This window comes from Betta splendens, chromosome 13, assembly GCF_900634795.4.
Source record: "Betta splendens chromosome 13, fBetSpl5.4, whole genome shotgun sequence".
NCBI lineage: Eukaryota > Metazoa > Chordata > Actinopteri > Anabantiformes > Osphronemidae > Betta > Betta splendens.
Window position 1 is genome coordinate 19452362 of NC_040893.2, and position 19670 is coordinate 19472031.

Sequence of the window (19670 nt, forward strand, 5' to 3'; positions counted from 1 at the left end):
GCACGCGCTCAGACGCTATAATCTCTCTTATTTCTAGACTTGTTGCTCTGGAAGATGTGCAGCAAATAAAAAGCAGGTGTAACTTGTGTGAGCGAAGGGCGGCGGACGGTTTCCTGGCGACGGGTCTCGGGTGGTGCTGCCCGCTGCCGGGGGTGGGCTTCATCTCAGACCAGGAAGTCAGGTCAAGAGTGGATTGGGCGGTTCAGGAGGAAGCACGGCTTGACGTCAGGCTGGAGGGCGACCTTCTCCAGCGCCGGACGGCGTTTTAGGAAGGAAGACTCAGGCAAACAACAGAGTGAGGCTCTGAAGAGGCCGCAGCAGCGTGGAAACGTATTGTCCCAATGTTCAGCTGCAGTCAAGTGACAGTCAAGTGTGTCTGTCTAGAATATCTCAGTTTCCTGTTTACGGGCAGACGTTTCCTGCTGAGAGCGGGTGCATGTGACTCCTACGAGCAGGAGCGGCGCTGGCGGTCGCTGCGCGTTCTGGACGCGCGGCTTTTATCTGCAGCGGCTCCAGCTCGGACGACCCGGGTCGCGGCCGCTGAGCTGCAGAGGGTCTGTCTTCCTCCCCTTCCTGCCGTGTTCCCACACACTCGCCTGCTGAACATCAGGTCCCGTTTGTTTTCCACACACAGCATGAAGGAGGTCGAAGGGCGGCAGCAACACTGACACCACTGTCCGTCTGAGCGCTGTGACAAACAGCGGCTCACATCGTGACTTCATTTAACCATCGTGTTGTTGTCTGTCTCCTTCATTAACTGCAGCGTGACTGCAGACGTTAGCCTGAACCAGCAGAACAATGGAAGGATCAAACATCATGTCCAACAGCACATCAGCTTAGAATCGTCCTCAGCCAAGAAAAATGTCCGAGCTCAGAAAGTCAAGACATTTAAAATAAAACTCTTAAAACCACGCTTTTAATTTGCACATTAATTTCTCTCATATTTACAGTTTGTCCCAGTGACTTCTGGCAACAGAACACGAGTTTATAACTAAACAGAAAGACCTCAAATAAAATTAAATTCAACGTATTGTGACATACAGCTAATATTGAAGATGGTGAAGTAGACAGGACTCAAGTCAAGAGGAGACAGAGGTGGTTTATTGCACCTTAAATTAGAATTTGCCAATCAGGTCCAAGAATAAAACAGAAGTCAATGAGACGCTAGATGTGAAAGATGGGAGTGATGATGATGATGGGAGTCTTCATCATCCACAGGATTAAACTGGATTTCACAGCAAAGCGAGCATCAGTGGGCGGACGAGGCTCACCTCATTACTGAGGGCAGGTGTGTGAGGTCATCAAGGGGAGTGAGTGCAGCTGGGAACCAGTGGAGTGCAGAGCAGGAAACCAGGAGAGAAGCCTGGAAACACAGCAGAACGTTTACTGATGAGGTGCAAATATGAGTAAGTGGCTTTTACTGTGATGCTGAGAGTTTTACACAACAAAGAAGAACACATTCAGATGCGTAGAAAAGCATAAAGCTGCAGGTCAGTGAAGTGACGGAGTCGGTGCCAGTGCTGCTCACTCTGTGGAACGCGTCCCTCCTGTGTGTGAATCAGACCCGGTACCGCAGCTCGGCACCGATTATCAAAGCGTTGAGGCATTTCCTCCGTCCGGTTTCTTGTGCACAGTGTGTGTTGTCATGTCTGGCTGCTGCTGATAATGTGTGTCCACGAATAAATCCCAACCTCAGCCCTCGGCTCCTTCTCTGCCGTGAACGCGGCCGTCGAAGAACTGAGCCGAGCATCGCATCATTAATGTGTGGACGTGTGACGGCGGAGGATTAGAGCTGCAGCGAGAGCAGGGGCTGAGCTTAAAGCAGCGCCGGGCGATGACACCTGGAGCCGCTGCAGCTCTAGTGACACGTCTGCATCATCACAGCCGGCTCAAGTCAAGACAACTTCATCTCCGGCTGTCGTGGGTCTTCCCGTTGCACCTTCAGGCTCGGTGGAGAGCAGACAGGCTGCTGTGACTTCATTTCCTGTGGAGTCTGAGGGTTCATGCTGATTCAGACATGTGAAGGCCTGCAGATGTGAGGATCTATAATAAGAGCGGACTGCGAGGCCTTCCTCCTCCTCCTCCTCGAGCCTCGGCAGCGTCCAGGGAGTGCCCATAGTCCACCTGCTGCTGTCTGTCTGTCTGTCTGTCAGGTTCAGTTTAATCTGCCACGAGGCACAAGCTCGAAGCTCACAAATAAAGTGGGGCTGGAGTTTACTTCACATCTCAGGGAAACGTCTGGATTTTAGTGAGAAAAGGCCCCAAACAGCAGCGTCGCCTTTGTTCCTGTGGCTGTTCTGCCTCAGTTCAACGAAGCGCAGCAGCTGATTTTCTCCCGCATTCAGGCCGTCGGAGCAGCAGCTGCAGCAGCTGCTCTGACGAAGCATCAGTCGCTCAGTGCAAAAATAAGAGAAGCCCGGATCTCAACACGGCAGCTTGAACGTCTCTGTTTGATGCACATGTGACTATGAGGAGTTAAAGGACACGTGAAGCTCTAATCCACTAATTCATGAATTATTCTGTTCATCTGTTGATCCAATCATAACGTGAAACTGTAGCCAAATATGTAATCATTGTTTTCTCTGCATGTGTCAATGAATCAATGAATCTTCTTCTGAAGCTTATTCTGTCTCATTAATGCGAGTGTGTGAGTCTGAGACTGATCCGGTGACGCCTGGAATGCAGTGAATGTGTGTCATGTGTTCCTGTGACCTGACGGACACCAGACACCTCCAACCCACCCAAACAGGCCTGACATCCAAGCTGAAGCCTTACACATCCACACACACACGTTCCAGCCTGTAGAAGCACTGGCCCGCTCCGAGCCACATTACCGTGGAAACGACGATGCTGACGATGCCACGTTACCATGGAAACGGCGATGCTGAGACTTGCTTGACTTGTGTTTGTTCTGCACTGGACCAAGTGGCCCAGTTGCTCTTCTGTCCGCGTGGTTTTATTTAGGCCTGTGGGACCCGTTTGAGTCGCAGCACTTTTGTGAGTGGAGGCTCCATTGGCTGGTGCAAAGGCACGATCGCAACTATGGAAAGAATCTGAAGCTCGACATCCCAGAAGTGTCAAAGCAGCAGCTTTGCATTAACCTCCAGACATAGCAGCTGATGCTCCGTCCTTGTTTCTGTTCTGTTTCAGATGCTGACAGAGAACAAGACAACAGCCATGTTTTCAGCCAGACCAGAGTCCCGGCTGTAAGTAAACAGTCGGCTTCCTTCTGATGGAGCCTAAAACTATCCAGAGTAGTATATTTACCAAATGACTTCAGGTTCCGCTGACAGAATGACTGCAGCTCCACAGACAGTGATGCCTTTATGTGCATCTGATGACTGACATGGGAGTTGGATGTCAATCAGATGTTGCTGCCTTTTATGATACACAACACTGGATGTAAAGCTCTGATCTGGGTGCAGCGTATGATCACACGTGATGTTTACAGGCTGCTTGTGACTGTAAGTGAATAGTTATCACAGTAAATACTGTATATGTATTCATTTCTAAATGGTAGATGGGTTTGACGCCTAATTTAACGCTGTCTCACAGTTTCCTCAGAGGAGAAGGTCACTGCTGACAACAGGTGAAGTGTTAGGACAGGATGTTTTTCCAAGACAAACCGTGTGAGAGTTTATGAAACAAGCAGAGGAAGGAGACGCATCCACCACAATGGATGTGAGGGGAAAAGAACAGTTTGATGCAGTTGAACTAAATGTTAAGGGTGAATATGACACCGATGCAGTCGTCTGAACCACGTGTCCCCAAACCTCAGGCTGCACTGAGCCGTACGACCCCACAGACCCGATCAGAGCAGTTTAACACTCACGCGTCTCACGTCTGTGCAGGTAAAAGACAGGCGGAGGTCGCCCCCCTCCAGCAGATCCCCCCCCGCTTCACAGCGCAACCCTCACCTCAGCGGCTCCACCGAGGAACAGGAGAGTCCAGAGAGAGTGGTGAGATGCAAGCAGAACACGGCGTGAGGCGTTCAGGGTCCCGTACAGGCAGCGACCCTCCGAACGCCGCTCACTCATGCATAAACACTCCTGACCCCAGCAGCTCCACACACAGCGGATCACAATGGTCCAGACTCAATGTGCTGAGGCCGCCGTCCGCTCCGTAAACAGCCTTTCATTTGTCACAGCTCAGCACAGATTCCAGTCGCGGTCTTTTCGTGCACCAGCTGCTCAGCTGGATGAATCTGAATGGAGCAGATGTGAAACCAGTCGCAGTCGTTGGCTCAGTGAGGCTGTAAACACTCTGACCCACATCTATGGCCATGAAAGGCAGCATTAAACCTTGAGCTTTCTCTCTGGTGCTGCCTGTTGGGAGCCACCTGCTGGTTTCAGACAGGAGCGTCGTGTCTGACTGAGCACATTTAGAGACTGTGATGATGAAGCGATAACTGCTGGAACATTCCTCAGCAGGAAGAAGCAGCAACTCAGTGAAATCTGTCTATTATGATTACCTGACCTGATTATGCACTAAATGGAGAATAAGGAGCTCTGTGCCTGACATTACAGATGTTTCTCAGATGTTTTAAGCGTTGTTCAATGCATAATCACTGTTGAGTTGATGCTCAGATGCTTGATGTTGATGTTTGTGTTGTGCAGGTGCAGAAGGAAAAGCTCCATGCAGAGTTAAAGCAGGTGCTGAGTCAGAAGCGAAGTCACCTGAGGCAGTCGAGCTGCCAGCTGGCCCAACCGGAGATGGACCCGGAACCTGCAGACGAACTGGCCGTAAGTTTTTGTTTGTTTGTTTGTTTGTTTTTTTTAGCTGAAGTTCACCATATAACAATAATGGATGAGGTGTCACAATCATAAATCCACTCCAGTAGTTTGCTTTGTCCTTTGAGTTGTCTGAAAGTCTGTAGTCCACCCTGAAACTGACCTGTGGCAACTTAATGGCAAAGCATCAACAGGATTTTAAAAGCTGTGTGGTCGTGTGTGTTTCTCAGAGTGTGGACGAGGCCTTGAAGTCCCTGGAAATAGTGGTGGAGACGGAGGCGGAGGCTGGAGCCAGTGGCTACAGTGTGACGGGTGGAGGAGAGCGAGGGATTTTTGTTAAAGACGTCCTCAGAGACTCTCCAGCTGCCAAACACCTCAGTCTGCAGCAAGGTACATGACAGAACCTGCAGACAATTCAAAACATGCTTTACTCCAAGGATACAAAGTCTCTCTCTATGAGCAAATGGGCATTTGGGTTCAAACTGCTTCAAACTGGATAGAAATGCTTTATTTGGGTGGTGTCAGTCTATATAATGGTGGTAAGTTGTTAACAGATGATATTGCAACCACTAGTCAGCTGTAAACTAAATGTCTCCGCCCCTGTGTGATGGACCGTTTTCTTTTGTTTTTTTGGTACATTAGCATTTCCACCGCCTTTGCTTTAATTACTTCTCTGTGTGAAGGTGACCAGCTACTAAGCGCCAAAGTCTACTTTGACAATGTGAAGTATGAAGACGCTCTTAAGATCCTTCAGTGTGCAGAACCATACAAGGTCAGCTTCCAGCTGAAGAGGACCATCCCTGGAGCAGAGGTCAACGTGCGACCTCGCGTTCCCAGTGTAGAGGTCAAAGGTCCCAAGGCCAAGATGCCCAAAATGGTAAACATTCCCTGTGGTTCCACTAAACTGAGGTTGTGTCTGAGTTGCCATGTTTAATTCAACTCTCTAAACACTTTCAGTTATGAGATTTAAAATTGATATGATTGTCTTTGATGCTATAGAGTTCAATTTAACTGTATTTGTGTTCTGTAAGGTCTTCAACCTGAAGGCATATGTTGTTGCCATAAGCCTTATTTGTGATTCATGTGTATTTCAGAGTGTGAAGGGCACAAAGCCTTTCAAGGTTAAGAAAAAAAGAGGTGGTCGTTTTGGTCTGAAGAGGCTGAAAGAGAAGCAAAGAGAGGAGCTTGTGATAGAGGGTACGCCCCCCCGGCTGGAGGTGAGCGACGTGGACGTGGAGTTTTCCCTCCCCAAATTCAAACAGAGGCAGATTGCAGATGTGGAAGCAGAAGAGGGAACAGCAGCCTTGGGAAAGTCAAAGAGGAAGATCAGGTCGGTATCTTGAAGATAGAACACAGATCCTGAGAGCGCTACTGCCTATATTCAGGACAAACATTGACTTTCACAGATAGTAACATTTAGGAACATTCATTCATTGGCATATTAAAATACTGTTCTATCTATGCACTGTTGTACCAGGTTTCCTCGAATAAAACCAAAGGCTTACGCTGGAGGAGAGAGTGGAGGAAAAGTGGAAACAGGACATGTGACCGTCTCTCCAGCTGAGACACACGGAACAAAATTAAAAAGCAAAGGAAAAGGACACAAGTTTGGAATAAGCTTCCCGAAATCCAAACACACAAAGTCCAGCTCAGCTCTGGAATCTGTGGAACTAAAGCCCCCAAGTGTGGCCGTCCAGCCACCTTCAGTGGAATTCAGTTTGTCTGGAGATAAAATCGTTGATGTGGAGAAGAAAGAGCCAGATGTGGAGTTTGCTCTGCCGTCAGGAAAAGCTACAAAACCTGAGATCAAAGGTGGTGTAGATGCAGCTGAGGCTCAGGATGACGTAGACATCGTCAAAGGAGACGCAAAGCTCAGGATGCCAAGGTTGAAATTACCTAAAGTTAAGCTCTTGCGTCATTCAGATGAGATAGATGGTGACATCAAGGTCAAATCCAAAGGGGTGATAATGCCCTGCGCTGACGTGACTCCTCCAAAGGTCGAACTCCAAGGAGCTAGAGAAGTCCTCAAACCAAAGGTGGAGTGTGAACTCTCAGGAAAGGCTGAGTCTATTCAAATTCCCTCTGTTGACATTTCTTTACCAAATATGAAGGGAATGTCTTACGTGGACGTCTCTCTCCCAGAGTTAAAAGGAGCTGCTATGCCTGACATCAACGTTTCTGTGCCTGATGTTGATGTGGAAGTAAACACTGGGCGGCGAATTCCTGATGAGGTGGAGGGCACCTTTAAAGGACCCAAAGTGTCCATGCCAGCGGTTGATATCTCATTTCCAAAAATGGTATCACCTGATGTGGATATTAAATGTCCAGAAGGTGCAGGAAAATTAACTCTACCATCTGTTGACATCTCTCTACCAAAGATGAAAACTGAGGCTTCTGACGTAAATATGGATTATTACGTTGGCGGTGATGGAAAGTTCAAAATGCCTGATTTTGACATAACTCTCCCAAACATGGGCGCAGCAGAAGGAGAAGTAGGTATAGAGGGACTAGCAGGAGAAGAAGGCTTCAGGTTGCCCAAAGTAGACTTAACTCTTCCTAAAGGAAACACAGGAACACCTTCAGTTGATTTGTCTCTCCCTGAAATGAAGAGCAGTGAGCGGGACGTTGATATTAAAGGCCCAAAAATAAAAACTGGTAAAATTGAAATGCCAGCACTAGATGTTTCTCTGCCTAAAGGCCAAATAAAGGAAAGTATAGAAGTTAAAGGGGGGGAAATCAAAATACCTAAACTTGAATGTCCCGAACCCCCAGCCGTTGACCTTTCACTGCCCAATGACGGTGTGGAGTGTAGTGGTGGCGGCAAAGTCAACTTCAATATGCCAACTTTGGATCTGTCACTCCCAACAATCAAAGCCAAGGGAGCAGAAGCTGATGTTGAAAAACCCGATATAAAGAGAGTAGTGCAGTTCAACACTGCACCACTCAGCGTAGGATTACCAGAAGGAGAAGTACAGGCTGAAGGTCCTGAAGGAAAAACCAGACATTTCCAGATGCCTTCCTTAGATGTGTCACTACCAAAGATTGATGTTGGATCAGGTCCAGAGTTTAAAGTCAAATCACCCAAAGTAGACTTGCATCTAAATGAGACTGGAATTGGAGGAGGGAAGATTAAAATGCCCAAAATGGACGTCTCTCTTCCAAAAGGCAAAGCTGAGGCTAAAATAGATATTTCTGAACCCACTGGAATAGGAGGCAAGTTTCAGATGCCTGCATTCGATGTATCTTTACCAAAGATGCATGAGGGACCTTCACTTGACATTTCTATTCCGAAAGGAAACGCACATGGAGACATTGATAGTGACTTCAATGGGCTTCCCCAAGGAAAAATGAAAGACGGTATAAACATTGAAGATCCTGGCGTTACGAGAGGTCAATTTAAAATGCCCAAAATTGACACTTTACTTCCACAAACGGACGTGTCAAAGGGGGATGTCGACATAGAAATTCAAAAAATGAAATCACCAGATGTAGATATGAGACCTGAGGACCCAGATTTAAATGTGCCAACTGTTGACGTTTCACTCCCCAAAGCCAAAGGCAACACAGGCATAAATGTTGACCAGCCTGAGGGGAAACACGGGCAGATCAAAATGCCCAAGTTTGATATTTCATTACCAAAAGTGAATTTCCCTGAAGATGATGTAAAATTCAAAGGGCCAGACATTAAGGGAAGGAAGATTGAGCTGCCAGATATTGATATTTCTTTACCAAAAGGCAAAGGAGTAGAGATTGAAGGACATCCTGGAAAAGGAGGCAAGTTCCACATGCCGTCTGTTGATATCTCGCTTCCTAAGAAAAACATTGACATTGACGTCCCTAAATTAGATCTTGACCTCAGCCTCCCATCTGGTCTGAAGCACACCAGCGCTGACTTACATTGCACCACTCCTGGTGCAGCAGGAGGTTTGGAAATGAAACCAGCTAAGGTAAAGGTTACAGGTGCAGATGTTGAGACAGATGTAGAAGCAGCATCTCTCAAGCTTCCTACTCTCAAATTACCAACAATTGATATTTCAGCTCCAAAAATGGATTTAGACTTTGCTCTCAACAAAAATACAGATGATGATGTGAAGCTTTTGAAGGCTGAAGGAGGTAGACCATCTTCAGGTGGAAGCTTTAATCTACCCAGTGTGTCCCTCAAAGGGCCAAGTTTCTCACTTCCTAGACTTGGTGGAATTTCAGGAAAAGGGCCCAAAAAAAAGGTTTCCCTCACTCCACCAGACCAAGAAATGAGGGCACCCTCTGTAGAATTTGATGGTGATGGAAAAGTCAAGTTGAAAAAAAGTAAAATTAAAATGCCCTTATTTGGAATATCCAAAAAGGATTCAGATTCGTCAGTCTCTTGTCCTGATGTGGATGTTAGGGCAAAAAAAGGAAAAATTAACATTTCTAAACCAGGACTCAATGTCGAAACCCCTGACGATAAAGCAAAATACAAAGTAAAGTTCCCAAAATTTAAAATAGCAGGATCTAAGGTTCAGCTGCCAGAAGGAGAGCCTGATGCTAAGCTGGAAGCAGACATGGAGGAGAAAGGTGTGTCTGATGTGTCTATGAAACTCCCAAGGTTCTCTATGCCAGGATTTAGCTCTAAAGAAAAAGATTTAGCTAAAAAAAGTTGTGACTCCGGAGGCAAAGCCAAACTTCAGATGCCCTCAGTCGAGCTGTCACTACCATCTGTTAAAACACCAGAGAAAGAGGTTCTTCTCTCTAAGGCAGAAATTGATGTTTCAGAAGCTGACCTCAGACATTACGAAGGAAACCTCAAAATTCCCAAAATACCAGCTATTGATGTTTCAATCCCTAAAATAGATCTGGATGTGTCCCTGCCTAAAGGAAAGTCCCCAAACATCGAAGGACCAGATGTGCAGATAGGTCTTGTTGGACCGGATGTTGACAGAGATGGCAAGTTAAGAATACCTAGTCTAAAAATACCTGATGTTGACATTACTTTGCCAAAAATCAAAACTGGGGATACTGATGCACCAAATATAGAACTAAAGGGGGTGGGAGGTGAGCCTAAATTCCCAGTACCTCAATTTAAAATGCCTTCGGTAGACATTTCACTGCCTAAAGCAAAAATTGAAGGTCCAGAAGTTGAAAAGAAGGGTGACTCTGGAAAGTTCAAAATGCCTTACATGAAAATTCCAGATGTTGATCTCTCACTGCCCAAAGGGAAAACTGAAGGTCCGGATGTGGAGGTCAAAGGCAAAGATAGAAAATTTAAGATGCCACATCCGAGCATGCCCTCTCTGGATGTTTCACTGCCAAAAGGAAAGATTGAAGGCCCAGAAATTGATGACCTCTCACTGCCCAAAGGAACTATTGAAGGACCAGATGTCAAAATTAAGGGACAAGGTGGAAAGATCACGATGCCTCACATCACCATGCCCTCAGTGGACATTTCACTGCCTAGAGGCAAAATTGAAGGCCCAGAAGTTGAAATAGAGGGAGGTGTTGGTGGAAAAATGCCCCACCTAAAAATGGCAGATGTTGATCTTTCATTGCCCCAAGGAAATATTGAAGGTCCAGATGTCAGCACGGGAGAGGGTGGGAAATTCAAGCTGCCACGCATTAGCATGCCTTCAGTAGATATTTCCCTGCCTAAAGGAGGTTTCAAAGGACCCGAGTTTGAGGGAAATGCAAGACAAGCATTAGAAATGCCAGATGTTGATCTCTTACTGCCCAAAGGAAAGATTGAAGGTCCAGATGTTGCCATTAAGGGAGAAGGTGGGAAAATCAAGATACCTCACATCAGCATGCCTTCACTTGATATTTCACTGCCTAAAGGAGTATTGAAAGGACCTGAGGTTGAGGGAAATGTAAAAGGAGCATTGGAAATGCCAGATGTTGATCTCTCACTGCCCAAAGGAAAAATTGAAGGTCCAGATGTTGACATTAAAGGAGAAGGGGGAAAGATCAAGATGCCTCACATCAGCATGCCTTCTGTTGATTTTTCACTGCCAAAAGGAGGATTCAAAGGACCTGAGGTTGAGGGAGACACAGGAGGAAAGATCAAGATGCCACACATCAGCATGCCTTCACTTGATATTTCATTGCCTAAAGGCAAAATTGAAGGCCCTGAAGTTGAACTCGAGGGAGGTGTCAGTGGAAAAATGCCACAACTAAAAATGCCAGATGTTGATCTCTCACTTCCCAAAGGAAAAATCGAGGGTCCAGATGTCAACGTTAAAGGGCAAGGTGGAAAATTCAAGATGCCACACATTAATATGCCTTCTGTTGATATTTCACTGCCTAAAGGACAATTCAAGAGACCTGAGGTTGAGGGAGATGCAAGAGGAGCATTAGAAATGCCAGATGTTGATCTCTCACTACCCACAGGAAAGATCGAGGGTCCAAATGTTGGCATTGAGAGAGAAGGTGGAAAATTCAAGATGCCTCACATCAGCATGCCCTCAATAGATATTTCACTGCCTAAAGGAGGATTCAAAGGACCTGAGGTTGAGGGAGACACAGGAGGAAAGATCAAGATGCCACACCTAAAAATGCCAAATATTGATCTCTCACTGCCCAAAGGAAAGATTGAAGGTCCAGATGTTGACATTAAAGGAGAAGGTGGAAAATTCAAGATGCCACACATCAGCATGCCCTCAGTTGATATTTCACTGCCTAAAGGAGGATTCAAAGGAATTGAGGTTGAGGGAGACACAGGAGGAAATATCAAAATGCCAGATGTTGATCTTTCATTGCCCAAAGGAAAAATCGAGGGTCCAGATGTCATAGTTAAGGGGCAAGGTGGAAAATTCAAAATGCCACACATCAACATGCCTTCTGTTGATATTTCACTGCCCAAAGGAGGATTCAAAGAACCGGAGGTTGAGAGAGATGCAAGAGGAGCATTAGAAATGCCAGATGTTGATCTCTCACTGCCCAAAGGAAAGATTGAAGGTCCAGATGTTGACGTTAAAGGAGAAGGAGGAAAGATCAAGATGCCTCACATCAGCATGCCCTCAGTTGATATTTCACTGCCTAAAGGAGGATTCAAAGGACCTGAGGTTGAGGGAGATGCAGGACGAAAGATCAAGATGCCACACCTAAAAATGCCAGATGTTGATCTCTCACTGCCCAAAGGAAAGATTGAAGGTCCAGATGTTGACGTTCAAAGAGAAGGGGGAAAGATCAAGATTCCTCACATCAGTATGCCTTCAGTTGATATTTCATTGCCTAAAGGCAAAATTGAAGGTCCTGAACTAGAGGGAGCTGTTAGTGGAAAAATGCCACACCTAAAAATGCCAGATGTTGATCTCTCACTGCCCAAAGAAAAAATCGAGGGTCCAGATGTCAACGTTAAGGGAAAAGGTGGGAAATTCAAGATGCCACACATCAGCATGCCTTCAGTAGATATTTCACTGCCTAAAGGAGGATTCAAAGGACCTGAGGTTGAGGGAGATGCAAGAGGAGCATTAGAAATGCCAGATGTTGATCTCTCATTGCCCAAAGGAAAGATTGAAGGTCCAGGTGTTGACGTTAAAGGAGAAGGAGGAAAGATCAAGATGCCTCACATCAGCATGCCCTCAGTTGATATTTCACTGCCTAAAGGAGGATTCAAAGGACCGGAGGTTGAGGGAGACTCGGGAGGAAAGATCAAGATGCCTCACATCAGCATGCCTTCTGTTGATATTTCACTGCCCAAAGGAGGATTCAAAGGACCTGAGGTTGAGGGAGATGCAAGAGGAGCATTAGAAATGCCAGATGTTGATCTCTCACTGCCCAAAGGAAAAATCAAGGGTCCAGATATCAAAGTTAAGGGGGAAGGTGAAAAATTCAAAATGCCACACATCAGCATACCTTCAGTTGATATTTCATTGCCTAAAGGAGGATTCAAGGGACCTGAGGTTGAGGGAGATGCAGGAGGAAAGATCAAGATGCCGCACATCAGCATGCCTTCAGTTGATATTTCATTGCCTAAAGGCAAAATTGAAGGTCCTGAAGTTGAACTAGAGGGAGGTGTTAGTGGAAAAATGCCACACCTAAAAATGCCACATGTTGATCTCTCACTGCCCAAAGAAAAAATCGACGGTCCAGATGTCAACGTTAAGGGAAAAGGTGGGAAATTCAAGATGCCACACATCAGCATGCCTTCTGTTGATATTTCACTGCCTAAAGGAGAATTAAAAGGACCTGAGGTTGAGGGAGACACAGGAGGAAATATCAAAATGCCAGATGTTGATCTTTCATTGCCCAAAGGAAAAATCGAGGGTCCAGATGTCAAAGTTAAGGGGGAAGGTGGAAAATTCAAGATGCCACACATCAACATGCCTTCTGTTGACATTTCACTGCCTAAAGGAGGATTCAAAGGACCTGAGGTTGAGGGAGACACAGGAGGAAATATCAAAATGCCAGATGTTGATCTTTCATTGCCCAAAGGAAAAATCGAGGGTCCAGATGTCAAAGTTAAGGGGGAAGGTGGAAAATTCAAGATGCCACACATCAACATGCCTTCTGTTGACATTTCACTGCCTAAAGGAGGATTCAAAGGACCGGAGGTTGAGGAAGATGCAGGAGAAAAGATCAAGATGCCACACCTAAAAATGCCAGATGTTGATCTCTCACTGCCCAAAGGAAAGATTGAAGGTCCAGATGTTGACATTAAAGGAGAAGGAGGAAAGATCAAGATGCCTCACATCAGCATGCCCTCAGTGGACATTTCACTGCCTAGAGGCAAAATTGAAGGTCCTGAAGTTGAACTAGAGGGAGGTGTTAGTGGAAAAATGCCACACCTAAAAATGCCAGATGTTGATCTCTCACTGCCCAAAGGAAAAATCGAGGGTCCAGATGTTGGCATTAAGGGAAAAGGTGGGAAATTCAAGATGCCACACATCAGCATGCCTTCAGTTGATATTTCATTGCCTAAAGGAGAATTAAAAGGACCTGAGGTTGAGGGAGACACAGGAGGAAATATCAAAATGCCAGATGTTGATCTTTCATTGCCCAAAGGAAAAATCGAGGGTCCAGATGTCAAAGTTAAGGGGGAAGGTGGAAAATTCAAGATGCCACACATCAACATGCCTTCTGTTGACATTTCACTGCCTAAAGGAGGATTCAAAGGACCGGAGGTTGAGGGAGATGCAGGAGAAAAGATCAAGATGCCACACCTAAAAATGCCAGATGTTGATCTCTCACTGCCCAAAGGAAAGATTGAAGGTCCAGATGTTGACATTAAAGGAGAAGGAGGAAAGATCAAGATGCCTCACATCAGCATGCCCTCAGTGGACATTTCACTGCCTAGAGGCAAAATTGAAGGTCCTGAAGTTGAACTAGAGGGAGGTGTTAGTGGAAAAATGCCACACCTAAAAATGCCAGATGTTGATCTCTCACTGCCCAAAGGAAAAATCGAGGGTCCAGATGTTGGCATTAAGGGAAAAGGTGGGAAATTCAAGATGCCACACATCAGCATGCCTTCAGTTGATATTTCATTGCCTAAAGGAGAATTAAAAGGACCTGAGGTTGAGGGAGACACAGGAGGAAATATCAAAATGCCAGATGTTGATCTTTCATTGCCCAAAGGAAAAATCGAGGGTCCAGATGTCAAAGTTAAGGGGGAAGGTGGAAAATTCAAGATGCCACACATCAACATGCCCTCTGTTGACATTTCACTGCCTAAAGGAGGATTCAAAGGACCGGAGGTTGAGGGAGATGCAGGAGAAAAGATCAAGATGCCACACCTAAAAATGCCAGATGTTGATCTCTCACTGCCCAAAGGAAAGATTGAAGGTCCAGATGTTGACATTAAAGGAGAAGGAGAAAAGATCAAGATGCCTCACATCAGCATGCCCTCAGTGGACATTTCACTGCCTAGAGGCAAAATTGAAGGTCCTGAAGTTGAACTAGAGGGAGGTGTTAGTGGAAAAATGCCACACCTAAAAATGCCAGATGTTGATCTCTCACTGCCCAAAGGAAAAATCGAGGGTCCAGATGTTGGCATTAAGGGAAAAGGTGGGAAATTCAAGATGCCACACATCAGCATGCCTTCAGTTGATATTTCATTGCCTAAAGGAGAATTAAAAGGACCTGAGGTTGAGGGAGACACAGGAGGAAATATCAAAATGCCAGATGTTGATCTTTCATTGCCCAAAGGAAAAATCGAGGGTCCAGATGTCAAAGTTAAGGGGGAAGGTGGAAAATTCAAGATGCCACACATCGCCATGCCATCAGTAGATGTTTCACTGCCTAAAGGCAAGATTGAAGGCCCTGAAGTTGAACTAGAGGGAGGTATTGGTGGGAAAATGCCACAGCTAAAATTGCCAGATGTTGATCTCTCACTGCCCAAGGGACAAATTGAGGGTCCAGATGTCGACGTTAGGGGGCAAGGTGGAAAATTCAAGATGCCACACCTAAAAATGCCAGATGTTGATCTCTCACTGCCCAAAGAAAAGATTGAAGGTCCAGATGTTGGCATTAAAGGAGAAGGTGGGAAATTTAAGATGCCACAAATCAGCATACCTTCAGTAGATATTTCACTGCCTAAGGGAGGATTCAAAGGACCAGAGGTTGAGGGAGATACAAGAGGAGCATTAGAAATGCCAGATGTTGATCTCTCACTGCCTACAGGAAAGATCAGAGGTCCAGATGTCAAAATTAAGGGACAAGGTGGAAAATTCAAGATGCCACACATCAGCATGCCTTCAGTAAATGTTTCACTGCCTAAAGGCAAAATTGAGGACCCTGAAGTTGAACTAGAGGGAGGTGTTGGTGGAAAAATGACACACCTAAAAATGTCAGATGTTGATCTCTCACTTCCCAAAGGAAAGATCGAGGGTCCAGATGTTGGCATTAAGGGAGAAGGTGGGAAATTTAAGATGCCACACATCAGCATGCCTTCAGTAGATGTTTCACTGCCTAGAGGCAAAACTGACGGCTCAAGTGTAGAAATAGAGAGAGATGATGCAATTGAGTTTAAAATTCCTGATGTTGATATCTCTCCTTCCCAAAAACAGATTCAAAGTCCTGAGATGGAGGTTAAAGGGAGCATTCAAAAATTTCAAATACCTATGGTGAAAATTCCTGACGTTGACATTTCTCTACCAAAAGGAAGAATTCAAAGTTTAGAGATTGAAACTGAGCCAGATAGTGAAGGTAATTTTAATTTGCCACAGATTGTGATGCCCTCAGTGGACATTTCACTACCAAAGGTAAAAATGGAAGGTCACAAAGCTGAAATTAAAGGCGAGGGACAGTTCAAGATGCCAAACGTTGACATATCTTTTGAAAAAGGAGAAAAATATATTGATGCACCAAAGGGGAAGGTGAAGGCAGGCGGAGGATCCATGCCTCGGTCACACATAAAGATGCCAAAAATTGATATTGCACTTCCTAAGAGTAAAAGTAAAGCCACGGTGGAAAACACAGGAGGAAAAAATGACTTACATGGTGAGGGAGAACACACAGGTCTGAAATTTAAGGTGCCAGAAGTACAAATTAAAGGTCCAAAAGTAGATGTGGCACTTGATACTGGACATCCGCAAACAGAAAGTAGGAATGAAAGGAAAAAAGTTGAACTACCTGACCTGGATCTCAGCACAACAGGAACCAGCAGTGAAGTAAAGGGGCCTAAAATTAAAGGGGCAAAATTTAAGATTGGAAAACCAAAGAAAAAAAATGGCAAAGATTTAACAGAAGATGTACAAACATCCAACAACGGTAATGAGGAGCTATTTGGTCAAGTTAAAATCTCAGGTGAGGTTAAAGAAAGGTTTGGCAATGAAGATGCTAAATCCCACAATGAGCATAAAGAGCACAAAGATCTGATTAACGTCTTGGGCTCAAAGGTAGCACTAGGAACTGTGGGAGAAGTTGGACCCTCTTCATCTAGTGCCGAAATTAAGGTCCCCAGGATTCCAGACATTGAGTTTGATATTGGTACAGCACAAGATGAAGATGACCAAACAGGAAGAGAAAGGAAAATTAAAATTCCTAAGTTTGGTGTCCCGCTGCCGTCGCTGTCTGCCCCAGAGAGAAGAATGTACAATCCAGACATTCAGTACGAGGGCCCAAAAATTCCCAAAGTAAAGAAAGCTGTGTTTGTCTTGGTAAATCCTCAAACAGATGAACCGGCTGCTTCCACTGGCCACCTAGAAGCTGAGATGGTAGCTGAAGCTGAAACAGGGGGCGTCAAAGCAAAAATGCCCAAACTCAAAATAAAGCCAAGCTTTGGGAAGTCCAAAGATCAGACCTCTGTAAGCACAGAGTCAGACGGGAGAGACAAGTCAAAGGGAGGGAAGATGAAAATGCCCAAAGTGTCATTTTCATCAGGAAAATCAGGGTCTTTTGATGTAGCAACAAAGGGAGAAGGTTCAAGTTCAAGCCTCAACGGTGAAAAGGATTCAAGTCTTCACACGGGAGATAAAGGGACATTTGGTGGAAAGATCAAACTTCCAAAGATGGAGCACACTATTCCATATGAAGAGATGGCTGCAGGAGAGGAAAGAAATCTTACATCAGACAAGATGGCAGACGAAGAGCTTTGTAAGGGGGTGGTGTCCTCCATCGCCAGAACAGATCTGCTGGACAGGGACAGCTCTGAGTCCCCCACTGGACTTACTGGAGAGCTGAGCTCCACGAAGCTCCAGGTTTGGAGTGAGGTGGAGAGACGAGGCAGAGGGGGGGAAGAGGGGGAGGCGTCCTCCTGGTTCAAGGTGCCCAAGTTCTCCCTGAAGCCACCGGCCACAGGTAAGAACCAAAAAAACATGGCGGTATTCACAAAGTTTCACCAAATGGACACTTGTTACTTTGAGTCTGTTTTATTCCATACATTAATGCGAGACTTCTTATTCTGTCTCTATTCAACAAGCCTAAGCTTCCTTTCCTCCTTTTGGCCGTCTCTTGTCATTCTCCACCTCTCCTCCTTTCCTGGCTTCCCTGTTTCCTTTCCTCCCTCCTTCAGGCTTCCTTCAGATCACCCCAGAGGGCTCCCCCCAGGCCCAGCGGAGGGGGGAGCTGGGAGGTGACACTGACGTTTTGGGCTCTTTCTGCCTCCACACCTCTGAGCTCGACTTTAGCTCTCAGGAAACATCCGAAGAGCATCAAGTCACCTCCAGCGAGGAGGGAAGCGTCACCATGGTAACCAAGACCACCAGAATCACTCAGCGCATGGTCAGCGCTGAGACGCGGACAAGCGAGTCTTCGACGTCGACAACAGTAACTCATGTGTCAGACTCAAGGAAATCTTAAACTTCTTTTATGTGTTTTGTTTTTTTTTGCTGAGGTTGCAGTGTTTGTGTAAGCTCCAAACTTCTATTAAATCTTTATTTCATATTTTATTAGGTATAAATGTGGTGAAGCCAGTGGCTTTTCATCAGCCAGCAGTGTTACAGCTACAGAGTAATATATTTACATCCTGTTTTCTTTTTAACAGTCATTCTTTTTTTATTGGTCTGAATATGTGCTATTGTCCTGATTATTTATCTGACTTTGTTTGGTTTAAAGGTTTTTTTCCCACAGAGTGTCAGAGCGGTAGTTTTTTTTATTTATTGGTGTTTGGGTGTGTTCAGAATTCACTGGAGCGACTGATTCATCGATTCAACCACTGTAGTTCAGGTCAGACATAAACTTTTTGTAAATACAACTTTCTTTTATTTCCTGTTCAGCAGTCATCAAGTTACATCCTCTGACCTGCTCATGGCTAAACGCGTGCGCGTGTTTAGATTCTAGCCCATGCTCTCCTTTTTGTTTCTGTTGGAGCGTGTAGCTGGTGCTGTTACCCAGAGGTGGCCACACTGAGGGACCACGACACTCTGGAAGGTTTTTCTTGCTGTGGGGATCGAACCTGTGTCCTTCGGGTTCCGGGTGCTCTCCAAACGTTTAAGCCAACCTGCTGCTAGACAGTTTGTATCTGTGTTTTTACTGTACACTGTCAAATCGACACCACTGTGTAGTCTGCGAATGAGGCATTAGCATTTAGTTGCAGAACATCAGCAAACTTTGGGCTGATTTGAGGGTTTGGTGCAGCTTTAAAGGTAAAACTGTAAAAGTCTTGATGCTGATGAAGAATTAACAGATATTATTTTACTTGCATGTTTACTGGTGAACCTACTGCCGTACGTTTTGCATTGACTTCTAACACTGCTACTGTTTGTTAAATAGTTATGAGCTGAGAGTAGTGAGCTCTCTGCACACGTTCACGTCTAGAGATTTTAACTTTTGGCCTTTAATCAATTGTTCGATCTTTTTAGATGATTTCATTGGCAAATGTTGTGTCAAAGCTGCATTTGAGAATGTTAGTTACGTTGTTACATCAATAAAATAATATTCACACATGTGGTTCAAATGCTGTTTGTGTCTCAGTCAAATGAACTTACCTGAAAGCTCATTTACAGAAATTGTTAATTTTCACATTAACACTCAGTGTTTGAAAAATAAGCCTAAAAATTAGTTACTTCATTTTTTGATTAACATTCAGAACTTTGGTAATTTAAAAGAATACACATTTTCGTATTTATCTGGTTAGTTGATGTTGAACCGTCCATCAGCTGCTTTTAGCTTCAGCTGGTACATCTGTCTGGTTGTAGTTTGATAGAAGGCTCTGGCGTGTGGCGGAACAGGAACCAGGACATGATGCACTACATGGTTATTAGAGGTTGTACAGTATTTGCTTGACTTGTGAGAAATGTTCTCTGGCAGCTACAAACATCGTCTGAATGCCTTCACAATCAGTCGCAGAGACAAAGAGCAGAGCTGTTTCTGCACCTGAGACACAAAGCACGAGAGGAGCGAGCGACCAGGACGCGTGACGTCACAGTCGTCAGCGGCTGTGACGATGCTCAGCGACGTCACTACAAGGGTGAGAGTGAGGGGCGGCTGCTGTGTATGGGGAGCGATCAGTGCCGCGGAGCCGCTGAGCAGGGACCTCACGTGCCTTCCATGGCGGACCATCCGGACAGGAGACGCGGCTCCTCCGGATGA

General features: G+C 45.5%; 1 protein-coding gene across 7 annotated transcripts in view; it reads left to right on the forward strand.

The window, feature by feature from the left end:
• prx (periaxin) overlaps window positions 1–19024 on the forward strand; it is a 19999-nt gene extending 975 nt beyond the window's left edge. The window contains exons 1-10 of one of the 7 annotated variants that reach the window (XM_029171077.3): window positions 1266–1406; window positions 3151–3206; window positions 3852–3959; window positions 4617–4742; window positions 4961–5120; window positions 5414–5607; window positions 5825–6060; window positions 6208–12328; window positions 12425–17438; window positions 17653–19024. In XM_029171077.3, coding sequence (XP_029026910.1) covers window positions 1403–1406; window positions 3151–3206; window positions 3852–3959; window positions 4617–4742; window positions 4961–5120; window positions 5414–5607; window positions 5825–6060; window positions 6208–12328; window positions 12425–17438; window positions 17653–17939 — 12306 coding nt within the window. In that variant the 5' untranslated portion in view covers window positions 1266–1402 and the 3' untranslated portion in view covers window positions 17940–19024. Of the gene's footprint in view, window positions 1–1265; window positions 1407–3150; window positions 3207–3851; window positions 3960–4616; window positions 4743–4960; window positions 5121–5413; window positions 5608–5824; window positions 6061–6207; window positions 17439–17559 lie in introns of those variants that run through there. The other 6 variants (XM_041073386.2, XM_029171076.3, XM_029171082.3 and 3 more) reach the window with 6 other exon arrangements.
• Window positions 19025–19670: the final 646 nt, after the last annotated feature.